This window comes from Bos javanicus, chromosome 1 (assembly GCF_032452875.1).
Source record: "Bos javanicus breed banteng chromosome 1, ARS-OSU_banteng_1.0, whole genome shotgun sequence".
Taxonomy (NCBI): domain Eukaryota; kingdom Metazoa; phylum Chordata; class Mammalia; order Artiodactyla; family Bovidae; genus Bos; species Bos javanicus.
Window position 1 is genome coordinate 24,819,663 of NC_083868.1, and position 14,128 is coordinate 24,833,790.

Sequence of the window (14,128 nt, forward strand, 5' to 3'; positions counted from 1 at the left end):
ACATTTTGGGATGAATGTCTTTTCAAATCTTTGTCCACTTAAAAATTTGGTTATTTACACTTTTATTGAGTTGTAAGAGCTCTTTATATATTCTAGATATAAGTCTTCTATCAGGTATATGATTTGCAAACTTTTGATTCTGGGATTGTTTTTCCTTTCTCAAATCGTTTTTTCAAGGACAGATATTTTTGTTTCATATGATTTTGGTGTCATATTCATGAAGGTTTTGACAAACTCAAGTCATAAAAAATTTTCTCCGATAATTTCTTTCCATTGTTTGATAATTTCAACTCTTACATTTAAATTTTGAATTTTTTATAGCAGTGAAGTTACTAGAATCATACCTAAATGTGACAGCCTTAGAATAATTTACATATGTTATAGTAATAAGTGAGTAAAATTCTCTGAGAGCTTACTGGGCATGCTGGATTCTAAATTCTGTTGCTAAGTTCTTTAGATGTTTTGCCTCTCATTCTCTTGTTAGTCTATTCTCTTGTATTTTATTTAATGTGTTAGTATATTTCAAGTCCCGTTAGACCTTATCCATGACAACTACCTAATAAGGCAGTGAACTATGAGATGTAGTAAATTAGCAGTCTAAAACATGGAGATGCAGGTTCTCTTGCAATTGGCAGGCTGGTTCTTTACCACCAGCACCACCTGGCAAGCCGTTAGGGCCTTAGTGCTTATAGTATATAACCTTTATTATTGTGATTCAGGATGTGATTCCCTGTCCGTTTTTAAATGCTTTGAGTCTCTGTTGTTTTTTTTTTAAATTTTGTCCTGTGTACTGTAAATTACTCTTGCTTTAAATTCCTAGTAGTTGTACTGTGTAAGTTCCTTCTAGAATCTGATGAGATAACAAACGATAATCAGCAACCTTTGAAAGTTAATCCTTTTCAGAAAGCAAAGGTTCATTCACTACCAAATTAAATTCCCTTTATTAAATTAAAATACAAATTTCAAATCAATATTGAAAGGTACTGGAATAACATTGATGAGTAAATATTACTTTTGTTTATTGAGAAGAAATATGCTAATATTAGATGATTGGTTTGAAAATTGTAAGAACTAACTTTTAAAAGCTCATTATCTAGATGATCATTACATCTCCAGACAGATTTGTCTTAGCATTTCCTTTAGAATTATTTGCAGCAGCTGATGCTGCAGCAGCTGGTGGAAACTTTCCACAAATAATGACTTTTGACACTTTACAAATTAAAATATTCAAAACAATACATTATGCAAAATTTTCATCTTAAAATGCTAAATGGGTCCTTCTCTTTGTATTTCTTCTAACTTTTAATGGCTGTGCCTTCACTGTAGGCAAAGGAAGGATGTTGGTACCTGCCACTCTTACCATATGGAATGCCAAATTATGTAAAGTGTTTATTTTATGACGTACCTTATATTTTCCTCCTTTTTTCAACATTAAGTGTTGTTTCTAAATGTCAGGTTCTTTTTGATTGTTCTCTGGGATATTGATGTAACTCTCACCTGTCTTTTTGCCTCCCTAATTAGAGAATCTTTCTAATACACAGTTGATCATGTCACTGCCTCCTCGAAATCAGTGAGCCATATAGAATAAAAGGCACATTCCGTATCATGTTATTTTAAGCCCTGTTGTCTTTGGCCAAGTGACCGCCTTTGACCCTCACCTTCCACGTTAACTTCCTCTCTGATTATGAAATATGTTATGCATGTACTGTCATTTCTCTGTCTTTTTGCTCATGCTGTTTCTTCATTGTGAATGTTTTTCTCCTTCTGTTGACATACCATTTTCATTCTTCACAACCCAATTTACTTTTTTAGTATTTTTATTGGAGTATAGTTGCTTTACACTGGTATGTCAGTTTCTGCTATACAGCAAAGTGAGTCATGTATACACATACATATATCTCCTCTTTTTTGGATTTCCTTTCTATTTAGGTCACCACAGAATACCAATTTTTGTTCCCTATGCTATACAGTAGGTTCTTGTTAGTAATCTGTTTTATTCATAGTAGTTTATTTATGTCAATTCCAATCTCCCAGTTGAACCCTGCCCTTTCCCTGTTGGTATTCATGTGTTTGTTTTGTACATCTTTGTCTCTCTTTCTGCTTTTCAAATAAGATCATCTGTACCATTTTTCTAAATTCCACATGTATGTGTTAATATATGATATTTGTCTTTCTCTTTCTGACTTCACTCTGTATGATAGTCTGTAGGTCCATCCACTTCTCTGCCAGTGACACAGTCTCATTCTTTTTTATGACTGAGTAATATTCCTTTGTATATATGTGCCATATCTTCTTTATCCATTCCTCTGCTGACGGACACTTAGGTTGCTTCCGTGTCCTGGCTATTGTACATAGTGTTGGAATAAACATTGAGGTGCATGTATATTTTTAAATTAATGTTTAAATTAATTTAAACATTAAATTTTAATGTTTAAATTAAATTAGGCATGGGATTGCTGGGTCATATAGTAGTTCTGCTTTTAGTTTTGGAGGAGCTTTCATACTTCTCCCTAGTGGCTGTAACAGTTTACCTTCCCACCATCTGTGTAAGACGTTTCCCTTTTCTCTACACCCACTTCAGCATTTATCATTTGTAGGTATTTTGATGATAGCCATTCTGATTGATGTGAGGTGATATCTTATTGTAATCTTGATTTGCATTTCTCTAATAGTGATTTTGAGTAGCTTTTCATGTATTTATTGGCCGTCTGTATATCTTCTTTGGAAAAATGTCTGTGTAGGGTCTGCCCATTTTTCTGGAGAAGGAAATGGCAACCTTCTCCAGTCTTCTTGCTTGGAAAATCCCATGGATGGAGGAGCCTGGCAGGCTACAGTCCATAGAGTTACAATTGTGTTTTGATGCTGAGCTACTTGAACTATTTGTATATTGTGGAGATTAATCCCTTGTCAGTTGCTTCATTTTTACATATTTTCTCCCATCCTGTGGGTTGTCTTTACAACCCAATTTAAATGCTACCTTTTTTTGGGGGAAACCTCTTACTATGCTCTAGTTAAAGTTGAGATTACTTTTCCAGATCTTTTCCTATAATGCATTTCTTGGACTGCCATGTAACACTTCTTTCAGCATAGTGATTTAACTTGAGTTCCTCAGTCAGAGATACCTAGGGTCAAATCCTGGCTCTGCCGCTTACTTCTTCCACAGTTGTGGGAAATTTATGTCATTAAACTTCTTCCTCATCTCTTGAATGCAGTTAGTTACTGTTTGTGTATAATGTTCCAGTCTTTTATTGTGTTAGTTCTGATAGCACAGTGCCAGCATGATAAATGGTTTGTATGGGTGTATTCTAGGTACTTGCCCACTTGACTTTCTCCTTCAGTAAATAGTAAGCCCTTTGAGAACAGGAAATTAACCTAACTCATCTTGGAATCCTTTCCATTTTACTGGTTCCAGAAGAAAATTTCATGCTGTCTTTACTTTTGTTTGAAATGACCCATGGAACATGTTAAACCTAACTCATTAGAATTGAAATATTAATTTATTGCTATATTGTCTTGTTCCACAAGGAACTTGGGGGGACTTATGAGATGCATAAAGAACAAAAGACTGAAACATAAATAAAATGGTAGTAAGTGCATTTTGAATGATTGAATAGTTTAATTTCATCCATGTGAACCCAAGTGAAACAAAAGCTATAGATAAGGAAATATTAACGCTTGTCTTCATTTTGTCACGTTTTGTAGGATCTCGTCTTCGCCAGGAAGACTTTCCCCCAAGGATCGTGGAGCACCCTTCCGATGTCATTGTCTCTAAGGGAGAGCCCACTACTTTGAACTGTAAGGCCGAGGGCCGGCCAACACCCACCATCGAGTGGTACAAGGATGGTGAGCGGGTGGAGACTGACAAGGATGATCCCCGGTCCCATAGGATGCTTCTGCCCAGCGGATCCTTGTTCTTCTTGCGCATTGTGCATGGGCGCAGAAGTAAACCGGATGAAGGAAGCTATGTGTGTGTTGCAAGGAACTATCTTGGTGAAGCAGTGAGTCGAAATGCATCTCTGGAAGTGGCATGTAAGTACACTTAATGAATCTCATAAATGGCATGCACTTTGACTTATTTTTAGTAAGCTTTGATTTATTCCCATGGGTGGTTAATACCTAAAGAATAGAAGTCAACACTTTGACTAATTTTTATTGTACCTTCTCCAGAGAAAGCTCATCAAAATAATATATAGCCAAGGTGTTGCAATAGAATTATTTATTGAGCTGGCCAAAAAGTTTGTTTGGATTTTTCCATTATAGCATACAGAATCCTGAACAAATTTTTGGCCATCCTAATATATTGAAAGAGTGTGGGTATTATATTATTACATTAAAGCAAGGTGGCAATGATGCTGATCATATTTTAAATTTGAATTTTTAATGAGAGATATAATCAAGTATTATGATTGGCAATGTTAAAGAGTTTATGTGTAAAATGGCATCAAATATAATGCATAAGTTCATTATTGTAACTATTTCTGTTCTGTTTATATGTATCTATTTTAATATATTTATACATATTATTTTTTATATCTAGTTTTTATTGGGCAGCTTTAAAATGAATATACTCTTTAGGTTATATTAACTCTTTTGCTTCCAGGGTAAATTCAGAGATCATTACCCAAGGCACGTAGGGGAAAATATACTAACAAAAGCAATTATATTTTTTTATTAAAAATGCACTAGAGAAGAGAAGTGATTTCTGTTTATAGTCAAAATGTTCATATATAGGAAGATCTTGCTCAGATTTTATAATCAGTAATAGTTAATGATTTGTCCTGACTTTGACACTTAAGATGATATTTATTAATCATGTAGCCCAAATAGCACTAGTAAATCAATATATCAAGACTTTGCATCTATTTGACAATTGACTCCATACCTTTATTTTTTGAATGGTTTTCAAGAACAGATTTAAAAATACATTAGATTTGTTTTCTGGTTTATACGTGAGGATTTGGTGTCACAATTTAAACAGCATCATATAATTTTGGTATTCTCTATTTTGAAGAAATATTTTATCAAGAATTATTTGTGAATAAGATGGCAGTAATTGAGTTTTAAAAAATTTTGTGCTTTTCAACTTCTTGCATGTACCACTAGGTGTTCATAGATAAGATAACTGAAGTATTTCAGAATGCATGAGTCTTTTTTTTTTTTCACATAGCTGGAATGGGAGTCCTGGATATAATATTTCATGGGCTCATGTCTACAATTAACTGATACTATACTCACAGGCTGTATGGTATCACATGATTATAAAACTTGTATACATATGTATTGAAATACTCAACAATATATCATTATCTTTATATATGAAAGCATCTTTTAGTAAAAAAATTGTAAAATTTCTTAGTTGTCTCAATGAAAGTTTTTGCTCTTAAGCATCCAGTATTTAGATTTATGGTTTGTACTAGGAAATCTGGAACCCGCTCCATGCTTGAAATGTGTTACGTCCAATAGGAAAACACTACACGAATTCTAAAACCCTAATTTATTCTGTGAAGCACTTGTACTTTGAGATATAAGCATTAGAACTTTTGCTAGCAATGCCATTTTGTACCAGATCAGGTTAGATCCCTGGATCGGGGAGATCCTCAGGAGAAGGTAATGGCAACTCACTCCAGTATTCTTGCCTGTGAAATCCCCTGGCGGGTTATAGACCATTGCAAAAGAGTCAGAAATGACTTAGCTAATAAAACAACAACAATAAGCTAAGTAATTTCATTTTTATAACTTTCTTTTAAAAGCAGTTAGTTTAAAATGCAGTTTAGTGAGATATATACCCAAAACCTCAAGAAAGCAAATGTTCCAAACTGCCTATTTTTGTTTTGAATTATCTTATTTCTGGAACATTTCAAACATATCAAAATATTTCAATGTCAATTCTATTGACTTTTCCCCCCACAGGCTCCCTTTATGGTAAATGTAACAGGCATTATTTTTTTCCTTTTATAAATAGAATGAAACCCCTTATGGCTGGGTGACCAAGACTCAGACCATAGGTTAATGGGGATTCAGGATCAGGGCATGTTTGGTCTAATTTTCAGTTTTAGAGAATTATGCCATATTTGGAAAAACAATCAAATGAAATCTGGCTCATTTTATATAAAAAAAATAAAGACGTTTTAATTAAAAGTTTTATTTTATCTACTCAATAGCAAATAATGCTTTTTACTTTTTTAATTGAAGTATAGTTGATGTGCAATATTATAGGCATTTCAGGTGTACAATATAGTGATTTACAATTTTTAAAGGTTAAATTTCACTTATAGTTGTTATAAAATATGGGCTGTAATCCCTATGTTGTAATATATATCCTGTTAGCTTATTTATTTTAAGCAAATAACTCTATTTTTAATCCTTAACTTTCTTCTTAATATTAAATTTTATATAAATCAACCAGTCACTTTTTTGTTGGACAGCTATAAACTTATTTTGTTTTCTGAGCCTTATCTCTCTTAAAATTGCTTCTAACACACATGCACCTTGCACTTTTATTTAACTGAAAGGATTTCTCTCTTTCCTAGTTGTGTCATTAATAATGAATCAAACTGTTTGAGAAGGAAAATTTGAAACCATGAATTTTTTTTTTTCATGTAATGTGTAAGTAGCATTTTTCTTTATTTTTTAAATCAGTAAGCTTTGAGGAATGCTAAAAAATGCTTCTGACTTAGGAGAACAAGACGGATTCTAAATTGGATTCAGCTAGTGAATAAAATTCTTTCTTCTAATGCCCTGTCAACAGTTCATGCCATTTGAGCCAACATGAGATCAAATAATATCCATTTATATGCTGCTCATCCTTTTCACATTAGCTCATCAGTATTCTTCCTTTCCTTGTGTGTTTCATAAAATGTGTTAATATGGAAATCTAGGTCAAAGCATTGTGATTTGTCAGTACTATTGATAACCAAGGTATATTTTTATAAACTGATAGGAGCCACCATGGGTCATATAAATGTCTGGCCTTCATATTTTAGGATACGGCATCATTGCTCAATTATGGCACATCTATGTATAAGTTGTTAAAGGAAAGAATGGAAGCCTGAAGACACTATGTATTTGGAGAACTGAAGGTAGCTTGATATGAGGTTGATGGGCAGCATGAGTCATGTGGTAAATCCTAAAATCTAGACTTTTTGCTACGTAAAAGGCGAATGTTAGAAAGAAAATTGAAGATTAGGTTAAAGTGATGAAGATTGAAATCAGAGTAGAGTTAGAAGGTATAAAATCATTCAGAGAAAAGTATACGGTAGATTTTAAATTGTACGAAACAGTGAGGATTCTAAGAAGGAAATAGTTTGAATCATACTTAGAAACTATCAGTTTGTGGTTGGTTTGGGAGATAAAGGTAATTCCCAGATGTTTTTGGTGGAGTGACTAGGTGTATTATGATACCTACCAGAGAAAGGGATGGCAGATATGGGAGAAATAGCTCTAGTGGGAATAGGAGAGTGGAGTCAGCGTAGTTGCATTGTTTGACATACCAATGAAATAATAGCAAGGTAAAAATATGCCATGTTCCATTAAGAAAAGAGCTCCTGGAATTGACAGGTCTTTCCCAGATGGAAGTTGAAGCCATGGGGGTAGATAGACGTGGATGTGAATACCCAGGCAAGCTCTTTGTAGGGAGTGGTTGATAAGACCTGAGATCATTTTCATTGTTTGGAACCCTAACATTTAATGGCAGGCAAAGGAAAGGATTCTAGTGCAGGAGGCTCAGAGAAGGTATTGAGGTGATAGAATATGAGAAATGGAGTGACAAGAAAAATAAGCAGATGATTTTAAGAAAGAGAAGTATTTGGCAATGCAAATGCCACAGGGTGGTCTAATTAAAAGTACCTGTGGGCTCCAGGGATGGAAAGAAAGTACAGCAGCTGAAGAATGAGTGAGTAGGTGGTGAAGTTGGAGTGGCACATGACAAGCGCCTGTTCTTTCAAGAATTCAGATCTGAGTTGGGTATGAGGAACCACAGCAGGGTATTCCAACTTCTGCACTATTACCCTTTGTGATGGGGTAATTCCCTGTTGTAGGAGCTCTGCTGTGCATCATAGAATATATAGCAGCATCTCTGGTCTTTACTGAGGAGTTGCCAGTAGGACCCCTGCAATCCAAGTTGTGGGCTTCCCTGGTGCTCAGTGGCAAGGAATCCACCTGTCACTGCAGGAGACATGAATTCAATCCCTGGGAAGTTCCCCTGGAAAAGGAACTGGTGACCCTCTCTAGTGTTCTTTCCTGGGAAATCCCATGGACAGAGGAGCCTGACAGGCTACAGTGCTACAGTCATTGCAAAAGAGTTAAGACACAACCTGGCGACTAAACAACAACAGCCCAAGTCATGACAACAAAATCTTTCTCCAGGTTCTGTCAAAGGTCCTCTTGATGGGGCGGGGACTGGGGAGAGGGTCAAAATCAGTTGAAAATGGATTTAAGTGTATATATGGTGCTTAAGAATATATGGATAAGTAGCAAACAAACTTATAAATTTTATCGTGAAATAATTATTGATAAAAAATCTAGAATTTTTGACTCTGCTTCATCTTGATTTTTATTTCAAATTTCAACAGTCTTGCTTCCTGTTGTCATATGAAGTGTGCAGTTTTATTGATAACCATCTGTCTTAACTGATTGTATGGAAGTTAGCCTATTTTGTTTATCGTACTATATTTATTCTCTCTTGTTTTTTCTTAAATACACAGTTCAGTTTATGAAAGGGAACAATATAATGCCAGAAAAAGCTATTTAGAACTTATCATTGCAGTGGAGATTTGAATCACTTTGCTCTTATTTGTTTTTTTATCTTCTTGCTTTGGGGAAAAAAAACAAACAAAAAACAACAAACAAACCAGAAAGTACTTTTTAAATCACTTGAACTCAAGGTTTTTAGCCAAGAAAAAAAAAAAAGTGACTTTTACATATGTAGAAAACAGAATTGCAGGGCCTACAAGCAAGGCACTTGGCACTGAAGAACTGAACACACAGTTTTCCGATGGGACCACCAAGAGAGCTGAGGCCTAACTGGTTCAGATAGAGTTTCAGTTTGAACTCCGATGCTCCCTGTGTTTGGAGCAGGAGGAGCTCGCGGGTCCTCACACAGATTGAGGCTGACTCTGATGCAGCCTGGGTCAGTGGCAGCCCCTAGAGATGGCAGCTGTAGCCCCAGGTGGTAAATATATGACAGCAGCTTGATCTATCGACCAGGGTAAGACGGGGTTCTGGCCTAAATGAAAATTCATGAAAAATTGATGAAGTTCCCAGATTATTTTTTCCGTTTCCTTTTCTTTGCACTGAGCCAGTGCAGAGAGAGGAGATTAAATGAGGTGCTGAATGCTTTAGTGGCAAAAAGGTTGTGGTTCAAAGGTCAGGGGTCACTTAGAAACCGATCTTTTTTTTTCTTCCCCTTATAAAGCAAAACTAAAACACAACTTTTCAGATTAGCTATGATTTACTTTTACTTTGATAAAATTTAAAAAAATAGCTAAATGTTTGACAGTTGGCTTTTGATGCAACTACAAAATAGAACAGATGTGGTTCATAATTCAATTGGGGAGCTAGAAATAGATGGAATTCCATGACTGTGGGGTGATTTATTTCTCTTCTTTCATTTTTTTTCTTTTTTTCTTTCCATTTTTTTGTTTCCATGTATGAAGACTCATGCCTCAAGAAAGTCATTTAGAGAAGGAAAAGGTCTTGCATTATTTATAAGTCACAGATTGCTAGAAGAGCAGAGCTATGGAACACTCTACAAACATAATGATCCTGTTTGCTTTAAATCTAAAACTAAATTGATGTTTTATCTGTACAAGAAAGAAAGGTTATAGAAGTAGACTGACTTTAGTAACAGAGGTCACAGGTGGCATTAAAAACGAACACAAGGTGAATTGTTTCACTGATATTTCCTAATCAATATGTAATTTTTTTTTCTTTTTCTTTTCTTTACTTTTAGCTGTAAATGAATGTTATCCAGGCAAAATACTTCTATGCTCCAAAAACACATGAGATAAATTGAGAAAAGGCTGAGCCATGGAGAACTTTTCTTAAAAAAAATAATACTTTATTGAGATATGTTGTTGTTCAGTCACGAACTCATTTTGACTCTTTGCGACCCCATGGACTGCAGCATGCTAGGCTTCCTTGTCCTTCACTGTCTCCCCAAGTTTGCTCAAATTCATGTCCATTGAGTCAGTGATTCTATCTAACCATCTCATGCTCTACTGCCAGTTCACATATTATTTACCCATTTAAAATATACAATTTAATTTTTTTTGTTTTTTAAGTGTATTCACTGGGTTGGTCAACCAATACCACAATCTAATTTGAACATTTTTGTCACTTCTAAAGGAAATTCTGTACCCAGTAGCAGCCAATTCTCATTCTCCTGGATCCCTTCTGCAGTATCCCTAAGCAAACACTGATCCATTATCTGCCTCTATATGTTTGCCTGCCCTGTGCATGTCATATAAATGAAATCACACAGTATATGGTCTTTTTTGATTAGCTTCTTTTCCTCAGTATGTTTTCAATGATCAACTTTGTTGTAGGATATATCAGTACTTTATTTCTTTTCATTGTTGAATAATATTCTATTGTGTGAATATACCACATATTTCCATTCACTCATACATTGATGGGAATTTGGGTTTCTGCTTTTTGTCAATTATGAATAATGCTGCTATGAATATTCTTGCAAGTTTTTGTGTGACCTATGGTTTCATTTGGGGATTCTCTTGGGTGTATAGCTAAGAGTGGAATTGGTTAGTCATATGGTAACTTAACTTTTTGAAGACTTATATGTAACTTTTAAGTGTAGATAAAACAGTATTTAATAGTGTTATTGAATTCAATGTACCTAGCACCCCTCTTTGTATAAAGCATAGCTATAAAACATTGTCAGTATTTGATGAAATATTATTGACTGGCTGGCATATTATACTTCCTTGTGGTACATGTCCATATTTTAATATATGATTTAATTAATTAAAATATGAACTAATTAATTATGTGAAGTCACTGGGTGGTCGATCATGAACTAGGTCTTTGACCTAGTTATTTAATTCACGTAGGTATGATTTGATGAAATATGTTCTGAAATTACTTCCCTTTGTGAAACTTCTTACCAGACCATGTTGATTTTGGCCCCAGTTAAGTTGACTAATCTTGCTGTTTGAATCTTACTTCACTTTCTCCCACTTTTTTATTTGTCATGAAAGAGGAGACTATTCTGGCTTCTCAGTAGATGACATTATCTTTCCTAAGAATAACTGACATAACCTTTCCTGTTCCCATGTTATTTTTCCTTCGAAAAATCTTAAAAGTCTATGTTTTTTAATTTACTAGGAAGTTTTAGAATAAGAAATTAATGGTAATTGCAATAAAAGTTGATTAAGTAATTCTAGGAGTAGGAAACCAATGTACTGCTCTCATGACACAACTTTACTAAAACAAGCAAACCTTTCTATTTAAATGTATAGGAAGCAACTAGTCAAGAGAAACTGATTTTCATAGATGTTGACCAAGAAAAATAGAGGAGGCACTGGCTTTTTCATGATCACTTTATTTATATGAGTTCGTTGCTCAGTAGTGTCTGACTTTTTGCAACCCCATGGACTGTAGCCCACTAGGCTCCTCTGTCCATAAATTCTCCGGGCAAGAGTATTGGAGTTCATTGCCATTTCCTCGTCCACCGGAATCTTTCTGATCTAGGCATCTAACCTGGGTCTCCTGCATTGCTGGCAGATTCTTCACAGTCAGAGTCACCAGGGAAGCCCCTGTTACTATAGATTTCAACAGAGAATGAAGAGATTTTGTGGGGAGGGTATACAGACAACCACCGAAAACTACTCATACCTTAACATACTTGGTCCATGTTATGAACTAAATAGTGGCCCCCTAATTTACATATTGGAGCTCTAATTTGCGCTAATTTCTAGTACTTCAGATTATGACTGTGTTGGGAGATTGGGTCTTTAAAGAGCTAAATTAAAATGTAGCAGTTAGGGTGGGTCCTAATCTGTTCTAACTGGTGGTCTTATAAGAAGAGGATGTTTAGACAGGTAGACACCAAAGATGCCTGTGCACAGAGGGAAGACCGTATGAGAACACAATCAGAAGGTGGTCACCGTCCTCAGGGAAGAAGAAACTCAAACCGCCAACACCTTTATCTTAGGTTTTAGCTTCCAGAACTCTGAGAAAATAAATTTCTGCTTTTAAGTCACAGGCACTATGGTATTTGTGATGGCAACCCTAGCAAATTAATAGAGGCCTTTTATCTTATAGCAAGCATAATTACTAGTAAGAGACCATATTAAGGAAAAATAATGATCAGAATCAAAATATTGTTTGTGCTCTACAGATCTCATACTGCCTTGCATTCATGGTGTTGGTCCAAGAATCTGTTTTAAAAGAAATTTGTAAACTCAGTTGACAGTATTATAAAGCAAGGATGTATAGACATAGAGAAATCAATCTAAAATGTCTAACTAGAAGCAAAAGACAATTTCAAATATTACGGCATTTTTTAGGTATTAGAGAATAATGTTAGAAGACACATGTGTGTGCCATGCACACATCTATGTTATTTGGGCTGTTTTGTTTTGTGGCTTTTAATTTTGTAATTCTCCATCAAGTCATTTGATACAAAGGTCTCTTATTTAATTTTTACAAATGAAGGTGTGAAATTTCTATGCCTGGAGTATGTGTTTGAACTTATGAACTACTCAGAGAGTTGTAATGCTCTATTTTGATATAGGGTTTCTGTTGATTGAATTAATTGTATTCAACCCTTCTCCCTTTACAAGTCTCAAGTTTCCATCCACTCAAATTACCTTGAATTAATTCTGATTCCAAGAAAGCACACAAAGAAAAGAGAAATTTCGATGTCCTCTTCAAAAGATTATTTCCAAAACCAATTTAATCCTGAGCTCTGTAAACATGTAAATCCTATCCATGGAATGACAGTCAAAAATATTTATAGTGGTACTAAGGTATATTAAAACAAAGATCTGTTGCTCCAGCTCTTGTTTTCAATTTCAGAATTTTTTTTTAGGTAAATGTAAGAAATGTCTAACCTACTCCAGTATTCTTGCCTGGAGAATCCCAAGTTCATAGGGTCTTAAGAGTCGGATGTGACTGAAGTGACTTATTAGCACGTACGCATGCACAAGAGTTGCCTATTTAAGGTTTGGAGGGTTTCCCACCTATAAACCTTCAATTTATTTGATTTCAAGTGGTTTGTAAATAAAAGTCGATTCTACTAAAAAGGTATATAGGTTGACATGGTAGTTAGGAAACATAATTATTTTACAGCAACTTGTATGATTTTCTGCTTAAGATAAGTGTTTCATTAGAATGATAGGTTTCCAATTTTTATTCTTTAGATTGAATTTGTTTCTGATAATTATAATACACACATCATTCAATTCTGAAGCAGCTCCCACAAGGTTTCTATAATTACATAAAGAAAGTTGTGCTTTTTCCATGCATAACTCAGTATATATGTTCAGCTCTTAAGAGAAGTACAGAAATAAAAGCAGCAGGTGAAATTTTTTCAACTCTGGAAATTTCTTTTTTTGGAGAAGTTGGTCACAGCCTGTGACTTAACTGCTAAAGGATGAGAGCTTCAGTTGTAATATCAACATATTTTTTTCCACTCTAAATCATTAGAACTGGTTTCCCTCTTAGGAGATTTTCAAATACAAAAATAATATTTTCAACCACTTCTTTCTTAATTAGGGGGCACTCATACATTTTTGTCAATAGGGTATGTATTTTATAAGAATTAATCTAGGAAAATAATATTGGGCCCCTGTTTAGGATTTCTATGAACTCTCTGAAGTTCCCTAGCACTAACTTTCTGGGACTGCTTAGACATCAGTAGTGTCTTTGACTCTTGCAGAAAAGTCAAGCAAGCATTATAAGAGAGGTGGGTGCTTTGATTATATGACAGACAGATGTTGAGAATCTAGACTTATTTATGCTTATTTTGCTTTTTTGCATTTGCAGAAAGTCTACCACCCAGAATAACCCATGGTTACTTACTGGATAGACTAAGCCTGTTAAAAAGTTGATCCTCCCAAAGGCTGCTAGCAACTGTACCATCCCAGGTTATAGGCAGGAAGAAAAGTCT

At 34.8% G+C, this 14,128-nt stretch overlaps 1 protein-coding gene across 9 annotated transcripts in view; it reads left to right on the forward strand.

Annotated features, from left to right (window-relative positions):
- The window catches only part of ROBO2 (roundabout guidance receptor 2), a 652,403-nt gene that overhangs the window by 64,534 nt on the left and 573,741 nt on the right, over positions 1-14,128 (forward strand). For all 9 annotated transcript variants that reach the window (XM_061430013.1, XM_061430088.1, XM_061430401.1 and 6 more), the window contains exon 2: positions 3,703-4,029. In XM_061430013.1, the coding sequence (XP_061285997.1) occupies positions 3,703-4,029 (327 nt within the window). The remainder of the gene's footprint in view (positions 1-3,702; positions 4,030-14,128) is intronic.